This window comes from Magallana gigas, chromosome 5, assembly GCF_963853765.1.
Source record: "Magallana gigas chromosome 5, xbMagGiga1.1, whole genome shotgun sequence".
Classification (NCBI taxonomy): domain Eukaryota; kingdom Metazoa; phylum Mollusca; class Bivalvia; order Ostreida; family Ostreidae; genus Magallana; species Magallana gigas.
In genome coordinates, this window is record NC_088857.1 from 39,091,645 (window position 1) to 39,111,799 (window position 20,155).

General features: G+C 32.9%; 1 protein-coding gene and 1 long non-coding RNA gene across 3 annotated transcripts; one reads left to right on the top strand and one right to left on the bottom strand.

Annotated features, from left to right (window-relative positions):
- Positions 1-8,760: 8,760 nt before the first annotated feature.
- Positions 8,761-12,579, top strand: LOC105337742 (muscle LIM protein 1). 2 transcript variants are annotated; one of them, XM_011442610.4, is made up of 6 exons: positions 8,761-8,899; positions 10,650-10,769; positions 10,991-11,165; positions 11,291-11,399; positions 11,633-11,726; positions 12,093-12,579. In XM_011442610.4, the coding sequence occupies exons 2-6, from the start codon at positions 10,655-10,657 to the stop codon at positions 12,149-12,151; spliced, it is 552 nt and encodes a 183-aa protein (XP_011440912.3). In that variant the 5' UTR covers positions 8,761-8,899; positions 10,650-10,654; the 3' UTR covers positions 12,152-12,579. The 2 variants fall into 2 exon arrangements, with proteins under 2 accessions (XP_011440912.3, XP_011440910.3); XM_011442608.4 differs by lacking the exon at positions 8,761-8,899 and adding an exon at positions 9,740-9,761.
- A 3,516-nt stretch (positions 12,580-16,095) lies between these two features.
- LOC136275799 (uncharacterized) lies at positions 16,096-19,243 on the bottom strand. Its single transcript, XR_010714294.1, has 3 exons — positions 19,037-19,243; positions 18,895-18,925; positions 16,096-16,985 (listed from the first exon to the last, which is right to left on the bottom strand). It is a non-coding gene; the product is annotated as an uncharacterized lncRNA (long non-coding RNA).
- Positions 19,244-20,155: the final 912 nt, after the last annotated feature.

Sequence of the window (20,155 nt, forward strand, 5' to 3'; positions counted from 1 at the left end):
GTTATCTCCAACTTCAGTTTTTGATTGATCTTTACATTTTTGTAGATGTTTTGTTTTGGCAAAAAAAAAATTACGAGACTGACAACTGTTTCTTTTTTGGATATATTTACCAATTCTTTCTCTTCAGACCCCTTTTCGTTTGGATGAATTTTGTATGAGAAGAGGATCGAAATGGTGTGGCTGATACATAGAACCATAGGTATTTTTAAGTATACTCTCCCTGCTTTATAATATATGAAGTATATGTTCGTTGTCTGAGTTGTCACCGGTGGAAATTCTGCCATTAAGCATTAGTCTAAAGTGGTAACTTACTGCCAGATAGACTGATACTTCACTGCAATACTTCTTCAGGACTTCAGCCAAAGCCATTACTCCAGGATCGATCAGAAGTAGTTTTCATGGCCTCATTTTTAATGGATTGGGTTAAATTGTTAATGAAGTGAATTTCAGCTACTATGTCTTCCTTAAGAAATATATCTACAAATGCCGTCTCATCTGTAAAATTCTAAGCCTTTTTCTTAAGGGTATAACTTTTCTTTGGTTAAATAAATAAAGTCTTGAGCAACTATTTAGGGACTCATTTCCACACAAGAAATGAGATGCAGCATTAGATATATAATGAAAGGTCATTGCCATTACAAGATGTTTTAACCCCTACAGATGATTGTAAAAGGAAGTGGGTATATAAGATGTAAATTCGGTAGAAACCTGGGCACGTAGAAAGAGTAAAAAAATTCATCGACTATTTGTGCAAATTTATTGAATTATAATCTTTATATGGTTTCTTTACGGTAAGGAAATTATTAAAACTGTTTGAAATGCAGTAAGTTTTATCAAAACATGGGTCTGACTATAGCAACACGATGCGATTTACGTAAAACCCTACTTATTTACAGCTGTTTTTAAATGATTTTATTGTTTCTTGGTTTTCTCTCCACAAATTTAAAACTTGTAAAGATTGTATATTTCAAATTAGAATTCTTAAAGATAGATTGAAAGATAACCAAGAAATGATCAAAAAATGTAAATGAATTGAATAATTAACGTGGTCGCAACAAAAATGTTTGAAACAAATAAGTTGTTTAGACTGTCACTAGGTTTTAGTAAATGAATTGAATAATTAACATGGTCGCAACAAAAATGTTTGAAACAAATAAGTTGTTAAGACTGTCACTAGGTTTCAGTATTTGGTTTTAATTAAAACATACCTTCTGTTCCCATGTTTAAATCATCATCAATACTCGGACCTCCTCCTGTCCCACCAACTCTACTCCTTCTCTGCCTCTTTCTTTTTTTGTTTGGCTACTCGAATCCTGCCATTTCTTTTTCACATCTCTAACATCCCTACTGATGTTAGAGCAGTTCGCAGCATTGACACGGGAAAAATTAATATAAATAGATGTACATTCTAAGTAAACATTTTGATTAAATTAGAACATAATGTATTAAATAAATCAATTCTTTATTTATTCATTCCATCCATCCATCCACTTATGTACATGTATCAATGTACAATATATACATATCCTTAATTTTACCCACCATGCTCTATTTATTTCGACCTGAGGGCAGTTCCCTTCTCAAAAAAGTCGCAGACATGAGCATGATCAATTCATACAATAAATTTTAATTTGTGAATATTACATAATTAAATGTATATATGATTTTGATAAGATGAAATTACGCGTACGGTTGGATGTTATTGTAAATGTATGCATTATGCTAATTTATCATATTATGTATGAGTTTAAGCTATAGAATTTTATAACAATCTGTCAGCTGCCTGCGCATCAGTTTATTTATAGACTCTGTTTTTCCCTATCGTGTGTTAATCTCCCTTCCCGTGCTATTATATAATAATATCTCAACATAACAATGTAACCTACATATAGCATGATATTAATTAAAATTGACATATACATGTATGAATTTATTCAGTACATTCTGTGTATTGAATATATATATATATATATATATATATATATATATATATATATATATATATATATATATATATATATATATATATATAGCAGATATATTAAGGATCCATACGGGTATAGTCCACTAATGCATTTTCCATAGGCGGTAATGTTAACGTTAGGGTTCATAGCTCCGGCCCTAATTTTCGTTCAGCAACAAGGGACCTCCTGAATGAAAGCTCATCAAATCGTCTCTTTCCTTTTAAAATTTCGTGGTTTGAAGTCAGATTCGTTTTCCGGCAAAATGCGTTTGTATTGAAAAACTCTGAAAATGAAAGTAAAAGTAGGGAATTTCTCAGTTTTGGAAAGGGTGTACATTAAACAATTTCAATTCTTTTCTTCAAATGATAATTCAATTTTGACACTTGTTTTAAAATTGAAAATCCTCTTTTCTGACATGTGTCAAGCATTCTGATTTAAAATGTCCCAATAAATGTATATACACTCTGCAAGTATAGGGACTATTTTGCTTAAAGGCACAACTTTGTTGTCCTACCGATTCTAAAAATAGTTAGAGGGATATACCCATACGGAAACTCCGAAGAATATAATAATACTTATTGTGCGGTTATCTCGGCCCAGCAACGATTCTTATCTCGTTCGTTAACAACGGCGTAAATTTCACTCTGACTACTTTAATGTTGTCCGTTACGGCCTGGACAAATGCTTCCGCTTCCCAGATTTGCATTCCATGTTTATTTGACAGACGACAGTGTAAACACGGAAATGTGTCATGAGCATGCGCGTCAGAAATGAAAGTACGCTGTTAGGGAAGCTTTTTGTCGTAAGTGCAATCCAAAGAGCGCGATTATTAAGAATTGACGTACGAGAATTTTTTCACTTGCCACTGCTTTCGTGAAACTGACTTATATTTCTCTTACGAGATTCTTAACTCTAAATCTTACGCAAATTCTTAAGATTTTTAGTGAAAAGGGCTACAGGTTTGAAACAGAATTAGCCAATAATTTTTGCAATTTATATTTTCCATACCATAAGGATTGTTTATGCTAAATTACGTTGAATTTGACTCAGTAGTTCTTTAGAAGAAGATTTTTTTTTAAAATGCACCCCTTTTTTCTACATTTTCAAGTTTTCTCCGCTTTGAATATAGATCGGTCTTTCACTTCTGCAATTTATACTCGCCCTCCCATAAGAATGCTTTGTGCCAACTTTTCTTGAAATTGGCTAAGTGGTTTTAGAGAGGAAGTTCAAAATGTAAAAAGTTTACAGACGGACGACGGACAAAATGTGATCAGAAAAGCTCACTTGATCTTTCAGCTCAGGTGAGCTAAAAACTAACTAACTATTGAATCTAAAGATGATTTACCAGATTTTCCTACTATACTAAAGACGTCTTCTAACGCAGACATTAATTGTATTATAGACTGATTCTGGAGAGGAATCTCAGTAAAATGTTGATGTAATACGAGTTTTGAATATTAGTTTGATATAAAATTATGTTATTTCAACATGTCGTTTTGATTTCTGCTAATTACACATTATATATATTCCTTTATATATACATTTTATATATATATGCTCCTATCCTACATTGTAGTAAATCAATGTAATATACAATATAACATTTGAATAATAAATTAACTATTTATTGATTTACCCCTAATTGTTATGTTCAAAAATATTTTTAAAATAGTCGTGATTCCAGGAAAGTAATACCTTCCAATATTTAAGTAATCAATTTTTTTTTTTGCAAGCCTGTAGCGCTTTGAGGTTATAGACATTTAAATCGCAGTTAATTCGTGTCGATGAATCCTGCAAACTAAAGCTGCTTGGTCCGATTTTATATCAAATTTTATGCACGCTTTTAAGCGATGGCTATGCTTAGTATATGTATAATAATAGACATTGCAGTAGTTTTACCCATCAATTATGCCAAAATTCAATGAAGAAAAATACGTACAAAATAGCTAACAAAACAAACGACATTAAAAGGTACCGCGTTATTTCGCCTCATGTTCAATTTCACCCCTGACGATGAGACGGGTATGGTTGTATTACGACTTTGACATCGCTTAAAATAAAGGTCGAAATGATCAGACAAATTACAAATAAACATGTGTACGTTTTTTTTTTTGCTAATATTTCCAAAGTCTGCTTTCTTTACAATCGATGCATAGCATGCGGGTTGAATAACCCCAATCATTCGGGGGACGAAACCAAGCGGTTTCCTTTTCTAAACATTCCTGTGATGCATTTTGGTTTGTTTTTTCGTTTGCCCAAAGAGAAATTATTTTTATTTACTTTGAATATTTCAAACTTTAAAAGGAGACTGATTCTGCTGGTGTAAATAGGAGAAAGTCCATAACTCTCTAAGATAAATGATTTGTATGGAAAAAATTTTGATATGTGTAATTACAAAAAAAATCGGACCAAGCAGCTTTAATATTTTGAACGCCAACTTTCTTTAATTTATTGGGTAGAACACACGAAAACAAATTAATGAATGAAATTCATTCTGATTGTACGAAAGCCGAGAAGGATCATTCGAGATTCGACATACGAGATTCGAAATTCGAGATTCAATATCTATATAAACCAATCAGAAAAAAGGTTACAAACAAATCAAAGCCAAAGAGAAACAAGATAACACATTCATCGCGTTTAATTGTTAATTGTAAACGATTGCATTTAATCTGTTTCAAGGTTAGACTTTGGAGTACAGACAAGTTAAGTCAAATACATTGCTCTCTATACTTTTAACTTTTTATTTACAGTGTGGTTTTGTAAAATCTACCCCGTGTTCTATTACAATACATATATAATATTAAAATACGTAGCCATTGTTGTATTTATCAACGATAGATTTAGGGGGGCTACTCTTCGAAATGAAGTTAAACATAGTCCATTTTGGTAAATAAATTGAACAACTAATTCGCGTATAGAAAACTCATTTTAGCCATATATCGTGTAATATTTAAAGAACTATATAAATTGGATAAAGAAAACATTTCTAAACAAAGGTTGATAAAAATTCTGAGTAAATTCAGAGTAAATAATCATGATTGAGGTAAATAACATAAACCTCTATGGAACCTCTTTCACAAGTTCCCAGACTTGGTGTGTAATGTATTAATTGACATTTGGGAAGAGGGACTCTCCACAAACCCTGTACAGCTGAAACCAACGTAGGGGTGTAATTTTCTAGGTCTCTCTTGGCCTTCATTAACCAATCAATTGAGTTTGCCAGGGGGGTTTCCTAGGCATACATGTATCTTTTGGTAATTATAAATATTTGAATTTTGCAGGGGGTCGGCTAGCTACCTTATACCCCTTTCAAGATCAACCATGAGATAGTACTGAGTATAAATTGAAATGATTTACAGCCACAAGACTAGTTATGTATTCATAATGTGCACCTTGTTCTAACCAGCTCACCAGCAGATTTAATTTGTACGGCGGTTTAGGTAACGTTTCCTACCCCCCCCCCCCCCCTCTTTACACACACCAGCTATTAAATTTCAATATATGGCATACACTTACTTATAACTTAGAATTAAGGATATATTGTGGTTGGGGTTCTATGAAAAGAATCAAAGATCTACTAAGGGAAAAAAGTACAGCATGACAAGGTCGTAACACGTGCAGAAATTTCAAGTGCGCCAAGTAATTCTGGCAAATAGAAATGAGAACGTAAATTTGGGTAGGACCATCTTCACACATGCGATGGTGCATTTTGACTTACCTAGTTCCTCTAGGCAAAATGTGTTCTGCCTTATGATAAAGCTGTATTCTTTGAGTCCATCTGTGATTTTATGAGGTTCCATGACTTTTATTTAAGGCGATCAATTTGCCGACGTTATAAGATACAGCATTTGATTGGATAATGCTTATACCTTCTGTTTGAAAACATTTCATTGGTTGGTAACAGTTATCGAATCTCGAATTTCGAATCTCGTATTTCGAATCTCGTATTTTGAATCTCGAATCTCGAATTATCCTTCTCGGCTTTCGTATGATTGCTCTTGAGAACACATGCAAAATGATATCGACACTTCTCATCATGATCTCTGTTAGATCGTACGCTGGAACATATTAACAAAGATTATTGCTTTCAAATGAAAATGTTAAGTAGATTGTAGGCTGGAACAAAATAGTTACACAAATAGAACATGAACGTTTTTTTATACTTTCATTAACATTAAAATGCTTTCAAATACATGTTTCGAGGCACCTAGGCAACTTATATATTCTGTGTTACAAATTGCTTTTGTAATCTGTTTGCAGTAACATAGCAATGCTAGGCATCAAGAAAATACTTACAATTTTCGAACAAGTTTATTTTGTACCTAAAAGAATATACAATTCGCCGAATAAGTGGGGGCCCTGGCCCCCAAAAGCGACGTGCTTGCAAAAACAGACTGAAAGAAAAGAATGCATTGTCTCACATCTTACGTAGCAAGATAACGTTTGCTAGAATATATAAACAACCTGAAGCAGGAAAGACAGTTTTAGACATATTGACACTAAAACCATCCCAGACCAAGTGTACATGTGAAGTGAATTGTTGGGATGTCGTTTGTGAAACTGGGCCGAGTATTTAATGGGGGAATAATGATCATTATCAAATGTTTATTCTTAAATGATTGATAATATATATCATAAAAAAGTTATAATAAAATCAATATTTTTTTCATAGTGTGGTAAGATCGTGTTACATGTATTATTTTTATTTTATAAAATACATGTAATTAATTGTAAGACAGTAATTCCAAAGGCACCTGTCTCCGCCGTCACCCATTTTCCTCAAGTCAATACTCAGCCTCAAGTCTAAATATTGTGCTCAAATATGAACTTTCATTCAAGGATTTGAGTTTAGGAATGGGTATTTTAAAATGTGGGCGACGGTTGAGCCTGACCATATATATTTTTCTAACAATAAAAAATGTATTATATTAAATACTCTCTACTTAATAATACACAGGGTATACGTCGCCGCCATCTTAATTGGATTTATTTTAAAATGTCATATTAGCTTGAATTTTTTATTAAAACTTATCGGTAAATTAGTTTGCGGTCATCTCAGTCTTCCGATCTGTCCTTCAACCTCTAACCTTAAAACAGATTCAACCAAAACGGCGTATGGCACATAATCGCCCGGAAAACTGTCAAATAATTTTAATATTTTTAAATTTGAATTTTTCTAGATCCCTCAAAAAATTCATTTTTTTATTTGCACTGCAGGCACGTAGCTTTGTTTTTGAAAGTGTGTGTGTGGTGGGGGGGGGGGGGGGGGGGAGAGAGACAGACTCAACTATTAATTCTAGACTAGCAAAAAAAATCGCAAACCTTGATACATTGAAAATTCTAATCCGGGGCGGGGTGGGTGAGCGAGAGAAACTTACTATATCTTCCATTTCACCGTTAATTCCTGCTTTTCACTACAATTTTTACATGCTCCCAAAACGGGGGATGCAACTACATAAAATTCAACTGTTGATATATAAATTTTTTAAACAATGATTTTGAGAAAAAAAAAAAGGGGGGGGGGGGGCTAGCTGCCTGCATTGAACCAATAAAATGATATACATGATGGTTTTTACCTAATTATATTAAAATGTTTTTGAAGAGATCTGCATATAGGTGCACTATAGTATATATTATGCTTATGATCAGGCGAGCATAAAGATCCATGGACACGGTAGCTGATATAGAACATGTTTGAGATATCTTTAACATGGGTTCTTGTTAATGTTACTGTATTCATTGTTAAAGCACTTACAATGAATTGCAATTATTTTGAATTGTTTTGAAAATTCTTTAATTAAAGATACTGAAAAAAAAAGTTTAAATCTTTGATGAATTACAAAAAGCAATCTAATCCGTTTGCGTAAAATAATGTAATACGATTGTGCATAGCGGAAAAAAAAAACATGCCCATCTCTACCTATTCACAGAAGTTATGAGTCATGCGTTAATCTTCTTATATTTACACGTGAGTTTCGTGTTGTGATCGATTTAGGTTGTATATGAGAGCTCGCGATGAAAGAAGTTACAATAGTAACAAAAATCCGTGAATTTTTATACAGCGTAAACAAACCACGAACTTTTGGCGGGCCGTGCGCATAGCATTACCTTGTATGTATATCTGATCGTAATGTATGAAGCCCCAGTAGGGTTTTATTGATGTAGAATTTTAAAATGGCATCTTTTGACACAACTTTTTTAATCATAGATCGAATATTTAGGAAGAAATATAGCAGGAGTATTTGATTATCTTCAGGAAAGTTTATTTCATCTTTACCCTCATTTTCATCAAGTACATGTATCTTTACCCTCATTTTCAAACTAGTTTAATAATAAAAATGTGTATGTATAAGAAAGGTTTACTGCATCAGAGCTTGATGCATAGACATGTATAATCAAGCCCCATGTTCAAAAACTACACAGGAACTAAAATTATTACTGAAAAGTAAAAACTGAAAATATTGGATAGCGCCAAATTTGAGGACAAACTAATCAATAAGGATTGGAGAAGATCTCTTTTTGAGAGCCAAAAATATTAATGTGCCCAAATATTAAAATAGATATACGTTTCGAAAATTAGATAGCAATTGAATACACGTGTTCAAAACTACTGTATTTTTTTAAAAAAAAACATACTGGAGAAAATTTAACTTAGAGTATAATGTTTAAATATTGACTTGCTGCAGACATTTATTTTTATTTCCACTTATCGATATCTGTGATGTGTAAGAAATTGATTTTAAATAATAATAAGCTATATAATTTCCATTAAAATAGAACTCTATACACATATCTAACTGTCGCATTGAAATGTGCAGAGAAAGCTTGTACGGCCCGCTATAGTTTTTCAACACTTTACTGTTGCATTGACGTAACTCCCCTGCGTGTGCAAAGCATTTTCGCAGATTTCCGGATCAGACATCGGCTCTAAGGTAATTTCTCTTGATTTTTTTGATGCATCAAATTGATACTTTGGGCAAACGTTAACTTGTCAGAAAAAATCATATACAACGTTATTTGATTTGAAACACATTTTTGTTTGAAAAATTAAACTCGAATTGAAAAAGGGAAATATTTGTGCTTTAATTTCTTCTTTTTTACTTATGAGATTTAAAAAAAAATTAATCTAGTATCTTAAAAAATATTTCCGCATATTCGTTGAAATAATTTGATTTAATTATTTCCTAACATTTTAGGGGGAAGTTTAATTTCCCCACTTACTTATTAGTATTTTTTTAAAAAGATGTTGTCATTGAATTTCCTTTATGTACAGAACATTTATTTACACTTGTTTACTTGAGTAATCATATTGTACATGTGTTGCATATTCGAAACAAAAAAAAATATATGTCTAACCGGCTAAAACTGCAAACACTGCCGGGGGGGGGGGGGGGGGGTTGTTTGCTGACATTGGAGATTTGATCTGTGTCTGAAAAGACTTCCGCGGAAGTCTTACCCCAAATCCGTTTTCCTTGTTATCATATAATTAGTGATCATTCGATCCAGATGTCAATGGATTAATACGCTTCTATCTGTCCTACCACGATTCTTGATTCATAGTCAGCATTCTCTTGACGTTAATCCCGTAATCTTAGCGGGGCATATTTTAAATATATAGAAGATTTGGTTGATATATCATAAACGGGTTAGTAAGTATATTAGAGAAAACAAAAGCATCCTCAGCATGTTGGAATGGATGAGTCACGGCGGCGGAATGCAACTAGCCCCCTATATTAGAGGTTTAAGGCATGGTAGATATTCAGTTTTAAGCCAGAACTGGTCTAGAAACAGCCTGTAAGTATACATAAGTGTAGCCAGAGATGTATTTTATGATAATATTTTCTTAGACAAATTATCAAACATAAGCAAACAAATTGATGAATTCTTACATTTTATATTATATATCGGACAAAAAAAGGAGTTGAATGTACATGTAAAACAATAGAGAATAATACTGTAAAATTAGTGGGTTTGTTTTTCACCCTGCGATCGGCGATGATAATTATTGAGATGCTCAGCCGAATTCTTAACCTCGGGTGTAAACACAGTAAGGTGAATAACACAGTAAGGTGAATGTATCTTGTTGATAGATCGGTAGTGAGTTTGGCACGCGCGCTACGAGATTCACGTGTTCCTGATAACGTTGCTTCACACACTTTCACTTACCTGATCTACAGTGGAGGATCTATCATTCATTCAATGATTTAGGAAGTTTGTAAAAAAAAAAAAACCCCAAAAGAAATAGAGAAAATAGTTCGTTATGTATCACAAAATAAACTTACTTAATGCCGAATACCATTGCAGTTACAGTGTACCATTTCTAGCTGCCAAGGAATGAACTCAAGTTTGATTTACAAATAAAAGACAAATATACTTCGTGCTTCATAATAAAGAAATTCCCGATATTCTACAAACTTACTATACAGCTATACAAGCCACATCTTACTGAATCTATTAGATTAGAAAATTGTTATACTAACTTATGTCTTATTGTAAATTTTGAATTTAGTGGGTGCATGGGTAGTTCCAAAACAAGTTATCATACTGGAAAAAAATCACAGCCACCCAGTAAATTCAAAATTACTAGTAAAGACAAATTCTGTAGTTCCAAAACATAAATCTAAGCCTAACGAAATCGTGTTTCTCTAAATTTGAGTTTATGTGTCTACTTGTATTTTCCAGACAAAATGCCTTTCAAGCCACCAGAGAGAGCTTTCTGCCCAAAGTGCAGCCAGGCTGTGTATGCCGCTGAGGAGAGAATAGGCGCCGGAAAGAAATGGCACAAGCAATGCTTCAAATGTGGTAAGTTTTATCATATTGGGGCGTAATTAAATTTCAAAACATTTTGACGTAGATAAAAGCCTTCCAAGGGAGAAAGGTTTGTTATACCACCAGAGCATTCTTGAAAAACAATGCTTTTGAGTTCCAGGACGAATATACTTATTTTGTTTCATGAAACTAAAGTACTAAACATAATATGATATCATAAAGTGTGTTTATAATAATATTATCTTTTATCTAAGGGTTGTGCAATAAAGGACTGGACAGCACCACGGTAGCAGAGCACGAGGGCTTGGTGTACTGTAAAGGTTGTCATGGAAAGAAATTCGGCCCCAAAGGTTATGGATTTGGAGGTGGCGCAGGCGCACTCAGCATGGAGACCGGAAGTCAGTTTGGCAACAAAGAAAGCGAAATGTCGTAAGTAAAACAAAGTAGAAATATGAATGATAAGTAGTTCTTGTTTAAATTATATTCTTTTTTATGAAAGATGTGAAAATCTATATTAATGACGTATATGTTTTGGACTATCTTTTATTCTCCAGGAATCGTCCTACCGAGGCTGTGATTGGTGAGAAATCTGGCCCTGGTCCTCACTGTCCTCGCTGTCTACGTACCGTGTATGACGCCGAACGTGCCATCGGACTAAATGACGTCAGTAAAAATTAGTCGATCAAGCACTTTTTCAGTTAAACAAACCGCCTATCGGCCCATAGAAATTGATTTAAAATCTTTGATTTTCTTGGATTTTATTTAATCGGCATCTCTTTTTATGAGAGTTGATTTCTGTAATTCTTTAATATGGCAGTAATATTTAGGTACGTTACATTTAGTTTGTATAATTAAAGTATCTTCATTTATTTTCGCAACTGATTCCCTTCTTTCAGGCTTGGCATAAATCATGCTGTTGTTGCAAGGAATGCAGGAAGCCTTTAGATGCTAGCACTTTGAGTAGACATGAAGTAGAAATTTACTGTAAAGGTAATTTTGCGTTTCAGAGATCTGCCATTTAGCCCCATGCATTTAAATAACAAATAACATATCTTATTGTTGGGAACGTATTCAGGGTATTAATTGAAAAACGTATCTTAATAAATTAAATACCATGATCACATATAAACCCTGGTCAGATAGAGTTTAAACCAATCATTTATAAATAAAATGTTTTAAAAGTATATGTTATTTTAATAGCTTTTCCAATCTGAATTTGGATGCAAACGATCATTTGATATTAGCTATTTATTCCATCAACTATGTCTAGCATGCAGAATACTTTTTGAAATATTGGAAACAGTCTTTCTAAGACAGAGTAGAACTGAGTGTTGCATGATATGTTTTATTTTTCAGGTTGTTATGCCAAACATTTTGGACCCCATGGCTACGGAGTTGGTACTTTGGCCAAGTAATAAATGCAGATTTGGCAAATACGTCCATTTTGTTCCCAAACCTGGATTAATTTTAGTTGTATGTTTCCTATGTGTTACCAGTAGATAGTGCCAAACGTTTAGAAGTATCATTATTCTTGAATTTGATTATTGAAGTAATATCAAACTTCGCTGTAGAGTGATCCTGAGTTTACAATTCTTGCATCCCAACACAAAACGCAACATGCTGTCCATTGCACTACCGAATTATCTCTGTTCTTTTTGTTTGTGTCCTTGAAATAGATAGTATATGCATGTAATGTTAGGTAACTATTACCTATTGAATAATAAATGTTTTCAATTGATATTTTGATGAACAAATGTTTATATGAAAAATATGAAATATATGTTATTTAATTTATTAATTTATATTTTTGTCTATGTGAGTGAATAAAGAAACATAATTTGAACACGTTTACGTACTGCTTTTAATGTTTAACTGACATATTTTGCTTTTTTAAGCCGTTTTTATTATTGTTGCTTGTCTTTAGTTAGCCAGCTGGAAATAGAAAGAGGTCATGCAAAAAGGCATTACTTGTCCAAATATTGTTTAAAACGGCATTTATTTCAAATCAATTGTTGAAGTCCATCCACCAATGCAGTAAAATGCTATCATTCATATTCAACGATGTACATGTACTTGCCATTCGTTCTTTTTCATAACATTAGCCGATATGAATTTTGACCATTAGTGATAGAAATTGTATAAATAACGGCTAGAATATAACAAAAGTATAACAATGGTAAGGATTCTGACATCTAATGCAACTTTATACCATTAGGGGATATTGTATCAATAGAGGCTACTACATGAACATGAAATCAATGATACAATTACATATGAAAACCTTTTGATAACTTGCATTTTTGCTTGCCCGTGTGTCTATTTTATCTATTACATGTAGTTGAAAGAAGTTTAAATATTTTTTTTAATCGGTTTAAACTTTGGTTTACATTTTTTTTTATTCATATAAGGTTTACAATAATGCTAAATGCTTGTAAAACACGACTCTTTTGTCTGCATATGCAGCTCCTAGTTTGAGTAATGAGGAGCCAATTCTATTTCATTGTCAAGAGAAAGAAGTGAATAAAGAGGGACAGTGTTTGGTTTTAGTTTATGATATTGTTTGTACTGTAATGGACAGCTCGTTCTGGATACCTCATCTATTAGTATATTTGAGGTAAAGTAATATCATATGCGATGAAACGAGCCAAATCTAAAACAAGTTGTTAGTTTTTATTTACTGCCACCCGGTTAATTCAAAATTCACAACATGACAGAACATGAGCAAATCATCTTGGAACAATCTTTAAAGATGGGTTTTTTTCTTTGCTTTCAAACAATTTTGTTCTTCTCATGTCTAAATATTCTGCAGTATATATCCATTTTTTTTATCATAATTTTTGTTTAATATATTCTAAAATGCAAAATTAACTTTATTCAACTAATTTTGTAGTAGCTGAGTATTTAGACTTGAAAGAAGTCATGGTTCTTATTAAACTAAAATAATTGGAAAAGCAAATTAGAAACTGATTGAATAAATCTATCTGATACTTCTTTCAACCAAACGGAAAATAGACATAGGTACATGTATATGCTAAAATACAAGTTTAAACAGTGTTATATAATAATTTTACAAATGTATTATTAATGGTTGAAGTCCATCCAGTAATGCAATAAAAGTTATTTCATTCATGGTGATTTATGCACATTAATTTTGTGTTTTTCATTTCTATCATTAGTGGATACACATGCGAATTTTGACCCTTAATGATATAATTTTAAAACTGTATCATTACCTAACAGCTAGGTAGTTTGTAAAGGATAAGATTATATCAGTAATGGTTAGAATTCTGACAACATTTAATAAATAAAAGCAACTTAATGTCATTAGTGGATACTGCATCATTAGAAGTCCCTGCGTAGCACTCTCCTTTCTTTGACGCTAGACCTTATGAAAATCACGCATGCAAATCATTATTAGTTCTAGACAATCTTCTTTTACTCGGTTAAACTGTTATGCACAAAAGGCTCAGCGTTTAGATAACTTAATTTAATGTTTACATGCTTTGCTAAACTTATCAACAGGAATGGCAAACGTCGACTGCAAACACCCCCACAACAGTTTCTATCTTTATGGAGCTTTTTTAATACCTAATAGGGTCGTGCTTCGTTTGACACATAACAGTACAACACATTGTTTGAGGAATTGGAATGGTCATTTATTAAGCTGACAAGAATTATGCAAAAAATCATGTTTCGGCTATATTAGACAAAGAGTACCGTGTAAGGATATAGACAAGTGAAGAGCTGTCAATGTGACAGCAAACCGGGTTTTCTTTTATGTAAACTATATCCATAATCCATGTCAACCCTGAATTGATAAACACTACCAACCGTATCCAGTGAAATGGAGTACCATATATGCAATAGTTTGCCAAAAAATGCCTTTAGTAAGTTCAAAAGCTAGTATTTTTTCATAAATTATCAGAAATCAAATCCTAGCAATATGCACACCTCTAAAATATGCACAATTGATCTGCAAAAGGACAACTTCCTATCTTGAAAACTGTAGGAGGAGTTATCTGTACAATGAGGGTACCCTACATGTATATGCAATATTTTGTCAAAAAATGACTAAGTTCAAAAGCTGGTATTTTTTTTCAATAAATTATCAGAAATCAAAATCCTAGCAATATGCACACCTCTGATATATGTATAATTGATCTGCAAAAGAACAACTTCCTATTTTGAAATCTGTAGGAGGAGTTATCCGTACAATGAGGGTACCCTTTTGGCAGCTTCCCGCCCGCCATTTTCACCATTTTAATAACCGGATTTTTCCGTTGGAAAACCCGGTTAAAAAATAGTCCATCGGCCTTTAGTAATTCTACTTATTGACCATAGCAGAGCGGATCCAAAACAACTGAATGTTTAAACTGATGTGAATATATGTGCATTCTAATTCGAGCTAGTTCTTATCATTCGTCTTTGATATACATTTCTCATATCAAAATTTGGAAATTTCTTGTTTAGTTTTGATCTAGATTTTTTCATAGAATTTTTCAAACATAGATTAGAACATTTATGGTTAACGTTTGTATTGCTTTTGGATTTTGTTTGTTTGTTTGGGATTTTCTTTTTGTCGGGAATTTATTTGTACAGAAAAAGTGCTTTGTTTTTCTTTTAAAAACCTAATGTATGTGTACAGCGATGATTTTCAACTAGATTAACAGTAAACTTAACACAGTTCAATATTTATTGCAATGGAAAATTTGGGTATCAATTGCAATGCAATAGTCATTTAGTCCACGTACATATGAACATTGGTCTGCTGCTGAATAACGCTAGAAAATGCATCATTACCTGCATGATAAGGCTAGAAATGTCTTGTCTATTGTTAATGGTACAGTACCAATATACTCTGCGATGTCAATGACATTATCATTTAGAAATTGAGTGGATTTATGGTCTTGACCTTTTTTTCTCCTATATGAGACTTTTTAAATTGTACTTCAATCATTCAAATATAGGAAATGCCAGTAAAATGTTTTGCGGTATATTTGAAATGCAATGCAGGATTTTTAGTCTAACTTATACTATACAAAAAATATATGCATTCACGTGTACACTACACGTGCGTTTAATTTTTTTTTTATTCATGATGACTTTACGCAATGAATTAATGAATATGACCCTGTTATCACAAGTTTATATTTGTATACGACTGATATCTTAGAATGAAAACGTTAAAATGCTTCGAAATTTTTTTACAATTCTGTAAATGCATTTATGTTAATTAAGTTAGAAAAATCACTTCTGCAACAACCCAAATTAGTAAACATAAATGCTGACTCAGCACTCACGCGCATGTGCAGTGCGTCATATTAATATGAAAATTTGATGCAATGCAAATTGTGAGTGGCATTTCCTGTACGCCATGCTGTGTATAAAATGGTTTTCGTGCCATTATTAGCATATAAAAGTCAAAATTTAATCTGTCACATTTCTCGTTCCGCTCGATAAGTTTTATGGTCGTACCTTGCAAATCTGAACCTACAATGTCGCTAAAACAATCCACTTTCTGACAAGACACCTATGTCAATTAAGAGGCCCAATAAGGAAAAAACGTAAAAGTCTCGACGAATTTGAAATTATTATTCTTCAATGAGACATAAAATCTGTGTTATATTTAAAGGAGGTGTCACTTAAGTGAAGTCGTCTTTGTACAGTTGTATTTATGTCTGTATATATGTAATATAAAGTTATTTTTCCCTTCACTGTGCCCCACTGCCAACGGCTAATTGATGGTAACACGGCAAGCGGTTGACGTTATACACAGACACAACAGTTAAACATCTTTTTACATTGTTTCTACAGTCTTGACTTCGGTGTACCAAAGTTTTCCGCCTAAATTGTTTTTGAAAAGATATTTTGAGGGTATTTATAGATTGAACAAGCACCCCAATTTCTAAGAAAAATTCTATTCAGCACAATGTATGATATACATGGACATCATATTATCATTGCATGCCTTTTTGCTTGTGCTTAATTTTTGCTAAGAATTCATACTTTATTAAGAAGAAAAAGAGTGAGGGAAGAGTGAAAGGCCGTAATGGCCAAAAGAAAATGTGATAAATAACCATGCGCAGTGCGCATGCGTTCTGGAAAGGCATGACGATAAAGTAGTAACTGTGATCACGGATCTTGGGAAATCCACGAGGATTGACACAGTGGCGCTCCCCACGACCCGCGAATACAATTACAAAGTCATAAATCTATACAACACTGCTGTCTGTCCGCAGAACCGGCCATCTGAAATAGAAGAGAGAAACGCCATTAGTGTCTCATAACAAACAGGCGGACACTTGTAATGATTCTGATAATCTTACATTTTGTTATGAACTTATGAATTATTTAATTATTAGCAAGTCTTCGTTTAACAAATTTATTTATTTATTGAATATTTTTCTTAATCGTATTAGCAAGCATCAATAATTACAAGCAATATATGCTATGCATTTTGACAGATCTTCTGAGTATAGGTATATATGTTAACAGACATTGCCCAATGCAAATTATGACGAGATGAGTAGCACTTAAGCAAGTAGTTGACGTAGTCCCGGGAATTCCTCACAACCTGGGACCCCATCAACTTACTGCCCACGAGCCACAAACTAGAGGGTATCCGAGCTACCGGAAGAGCTTCCGAACATTTCAGAGAGAAAAAAAAATAGTTTGCAATAGGACAGAATCGCAGAGAAAGCTGACTATATATAAGGTTATTAAGCAAAAGGTATAGAAAATATTAATAGAGCAGACAGTCAATCTGATTAGATATCTTTTAACACTGGACAATAGTTATATCCCAAAAAAAGAAGAAGACATTCCCGGTCTGCGAGTTTTTGTACAAGCGGGAAAAAAATTTAGAACTCCTCTTTTGCCACGCGTCTTGACAAATGAAGAGAGAAAAATAATTTGAAACAAGACGCCTCTACAAAATGGGTCCTACGCGTTAATAGTCCAAGAATTAATGTTTGTCGAGGGACCACGCCGTGCATTACAAGGTGAATTCTAAAACGGTGGTCACGTGATAAAAGTCCACCAACAGTATGAGGAATGTTACAAGAAATTTGCATTAGAGCTGACTTTCAAGAAAAGGTTATTATACTTAAAATGATTCATTAGCTTGACTACTGCTTACGATTTGCACTAATTAGGAATATTAATTCGTTGAAATCGTCCACGTAGTTTTCAGCAAGAATGAAGTACGTGCAATTTATTTTAAGTTTTGAAAAAGAAAAGAATAAACTTTATCTTGCTTTCAAAAAATGATATCCATTTAACGATTAACTCATTTAGTAAATTAAAGTTATCTATTTTAAATACTTATAGTTTACCTTGTTGCATGGGATGGGTGCGGCTATTCAAGCCGTTTGTACTTGAAGGTTGCAGAAGGTCAATATGGTTTTATCATCAAAAAGTTTCCCAATTTATGCAAGCAAAAAGCTTAATTGATTCATAGTGTAAAAATGTAGAACCAATCAGATTTTATTATTTGGCCACCCATTTCGTGCTTATTTGCATAATTGATCCCTGAAACAATATCAATTGTCCATTTTCATTCAACCGTAAATTATCTCAAGTTGGGGGCAGATTTGATTGACTAAATTATTACCTTTATTTATGATTATCAAAAATGTTACCTAATGTTTTCAGGGTATCGTGTCAACAAAATCGCCCCTATGATTAATAACCTGCAGTAAGAATAAACCTGTATACATAGAAATTTATTATACCTATTTATAATTGCTCTTAATGGAAATAATGATAACATAATTCGTAACCGGTCTTGTTGGTTTTGGGGCCGCGGGGAATATGTTAGAAATACGCTGCACACTCAAGAGGCCTACTAAACAACAACAATAATCCATCAGATGATCTTTTTGATCCAGATCAACAAAAAAGTATTGTAAAAATATTGACAGATCGACAGGGTCTTTTCTTGACATACTTAATGTACAATTTTATTGTCAAGTCGCGCAATGTTTTATGACTTGATTAATTGACAAGATAATGTGTGCAGGCGCAATTTTTTTTTCAAATTGACAGTTTTGCTTCCGTTTTTGCTTGTAATCGGTTGGTAGATAAAATTAAAGCGTTTGTAAAATGGATAAGAGGATGGGAAAAAAATCAAGTAAAGAAAAATACCATATGGACGTACCTTATAATGAAATTCCGCTTGAGGTAAATTCCTGAAACAAGATAGATAAATAAATTCGATGAATCGAGCGTAGTTAACAAATATTTTTTAATAGGAATGCGATTTCCACTTTTCAAATTAATCACAGTAACATTATAATCACCATTCTTAATCAAACGTCCTCTGTATTAAAGGTGGTGACACTCTAAGGTTAAGGCGCGTAGGAATATAAAGAAGTGAACACAACGTCATCTATGCATGCGCAAGAGAAAAGAATTACTGGGTTATTTGAAATCAATCGTTTTGAAACTTTTGCTTCAAATGAGCGATAATACAAGGTATATGACATTTTGAGGAAAACGAATCCCAATGAAACTTATTTGACGTGGAGGAATATCTAAACCTAGTCGTGACACGGCCGCTGACAAGACGGCAAATTTTCTCTGACAAGTAGTTGATGGATGAGCGACGTTTTGTATTATTACTGTATTGCCTTTAATAAACCACTCCTATTGTAAAAAAAGGGACGTCTATAACTGTTGTCTTTGCCATCTCACACATTCCCCATTTTGAAGTTCACGACCTTTCAGAATATGACGTGAAACATTCTTTAATATCGAAACGTTTTATTAATCAGTGTGTATAAATTACATGAGAAATACGCCCAAAACCAATGCATACATTGTTAAATTTTCACAGAAGGTCCGTTCCAAATTTGAACTTTTATGGATGAATATAAACCAACATATGTTTCTGTCCGGGCCGTGGGACTAAGATGTTTTTTTCTACACGACTTCTTTCATTCCCTGAGGGGGGTTTACACTACATCCGTTACAAATTATCAGCACATTGACCAGGGCTTCTAAAGGCACACTAAATGACATCGTTTTACACATACACAACCGTGCAATAAGACAGAAGGAAGTTGTTTTCATTCTGATTTAAAGACTGAATATATTCAAGCTTTTTTAAAATATGTTCAAGACAATTTATAATAAAGAAATGATATTCATTTTTTAAAATTTGTCATTTTTCTTGAATTTGTACGAATCTTTTTTCCATTACAAAATAAACAGAATAAAGTATTTTAAAGTGACTACACATAATTGATGAATAACATCAATTTTGATTCGATAAATACATGTAGGTATTCATTAATTAACTACGATATTATTATTTGAATATCCGATTAAAATTTGATGTTATATTTCGATGAGCAGGTCGTTTTTAGATATTATTTCTATTTGTTACAAAATACTGTGTTTATATTCGATATTTACAT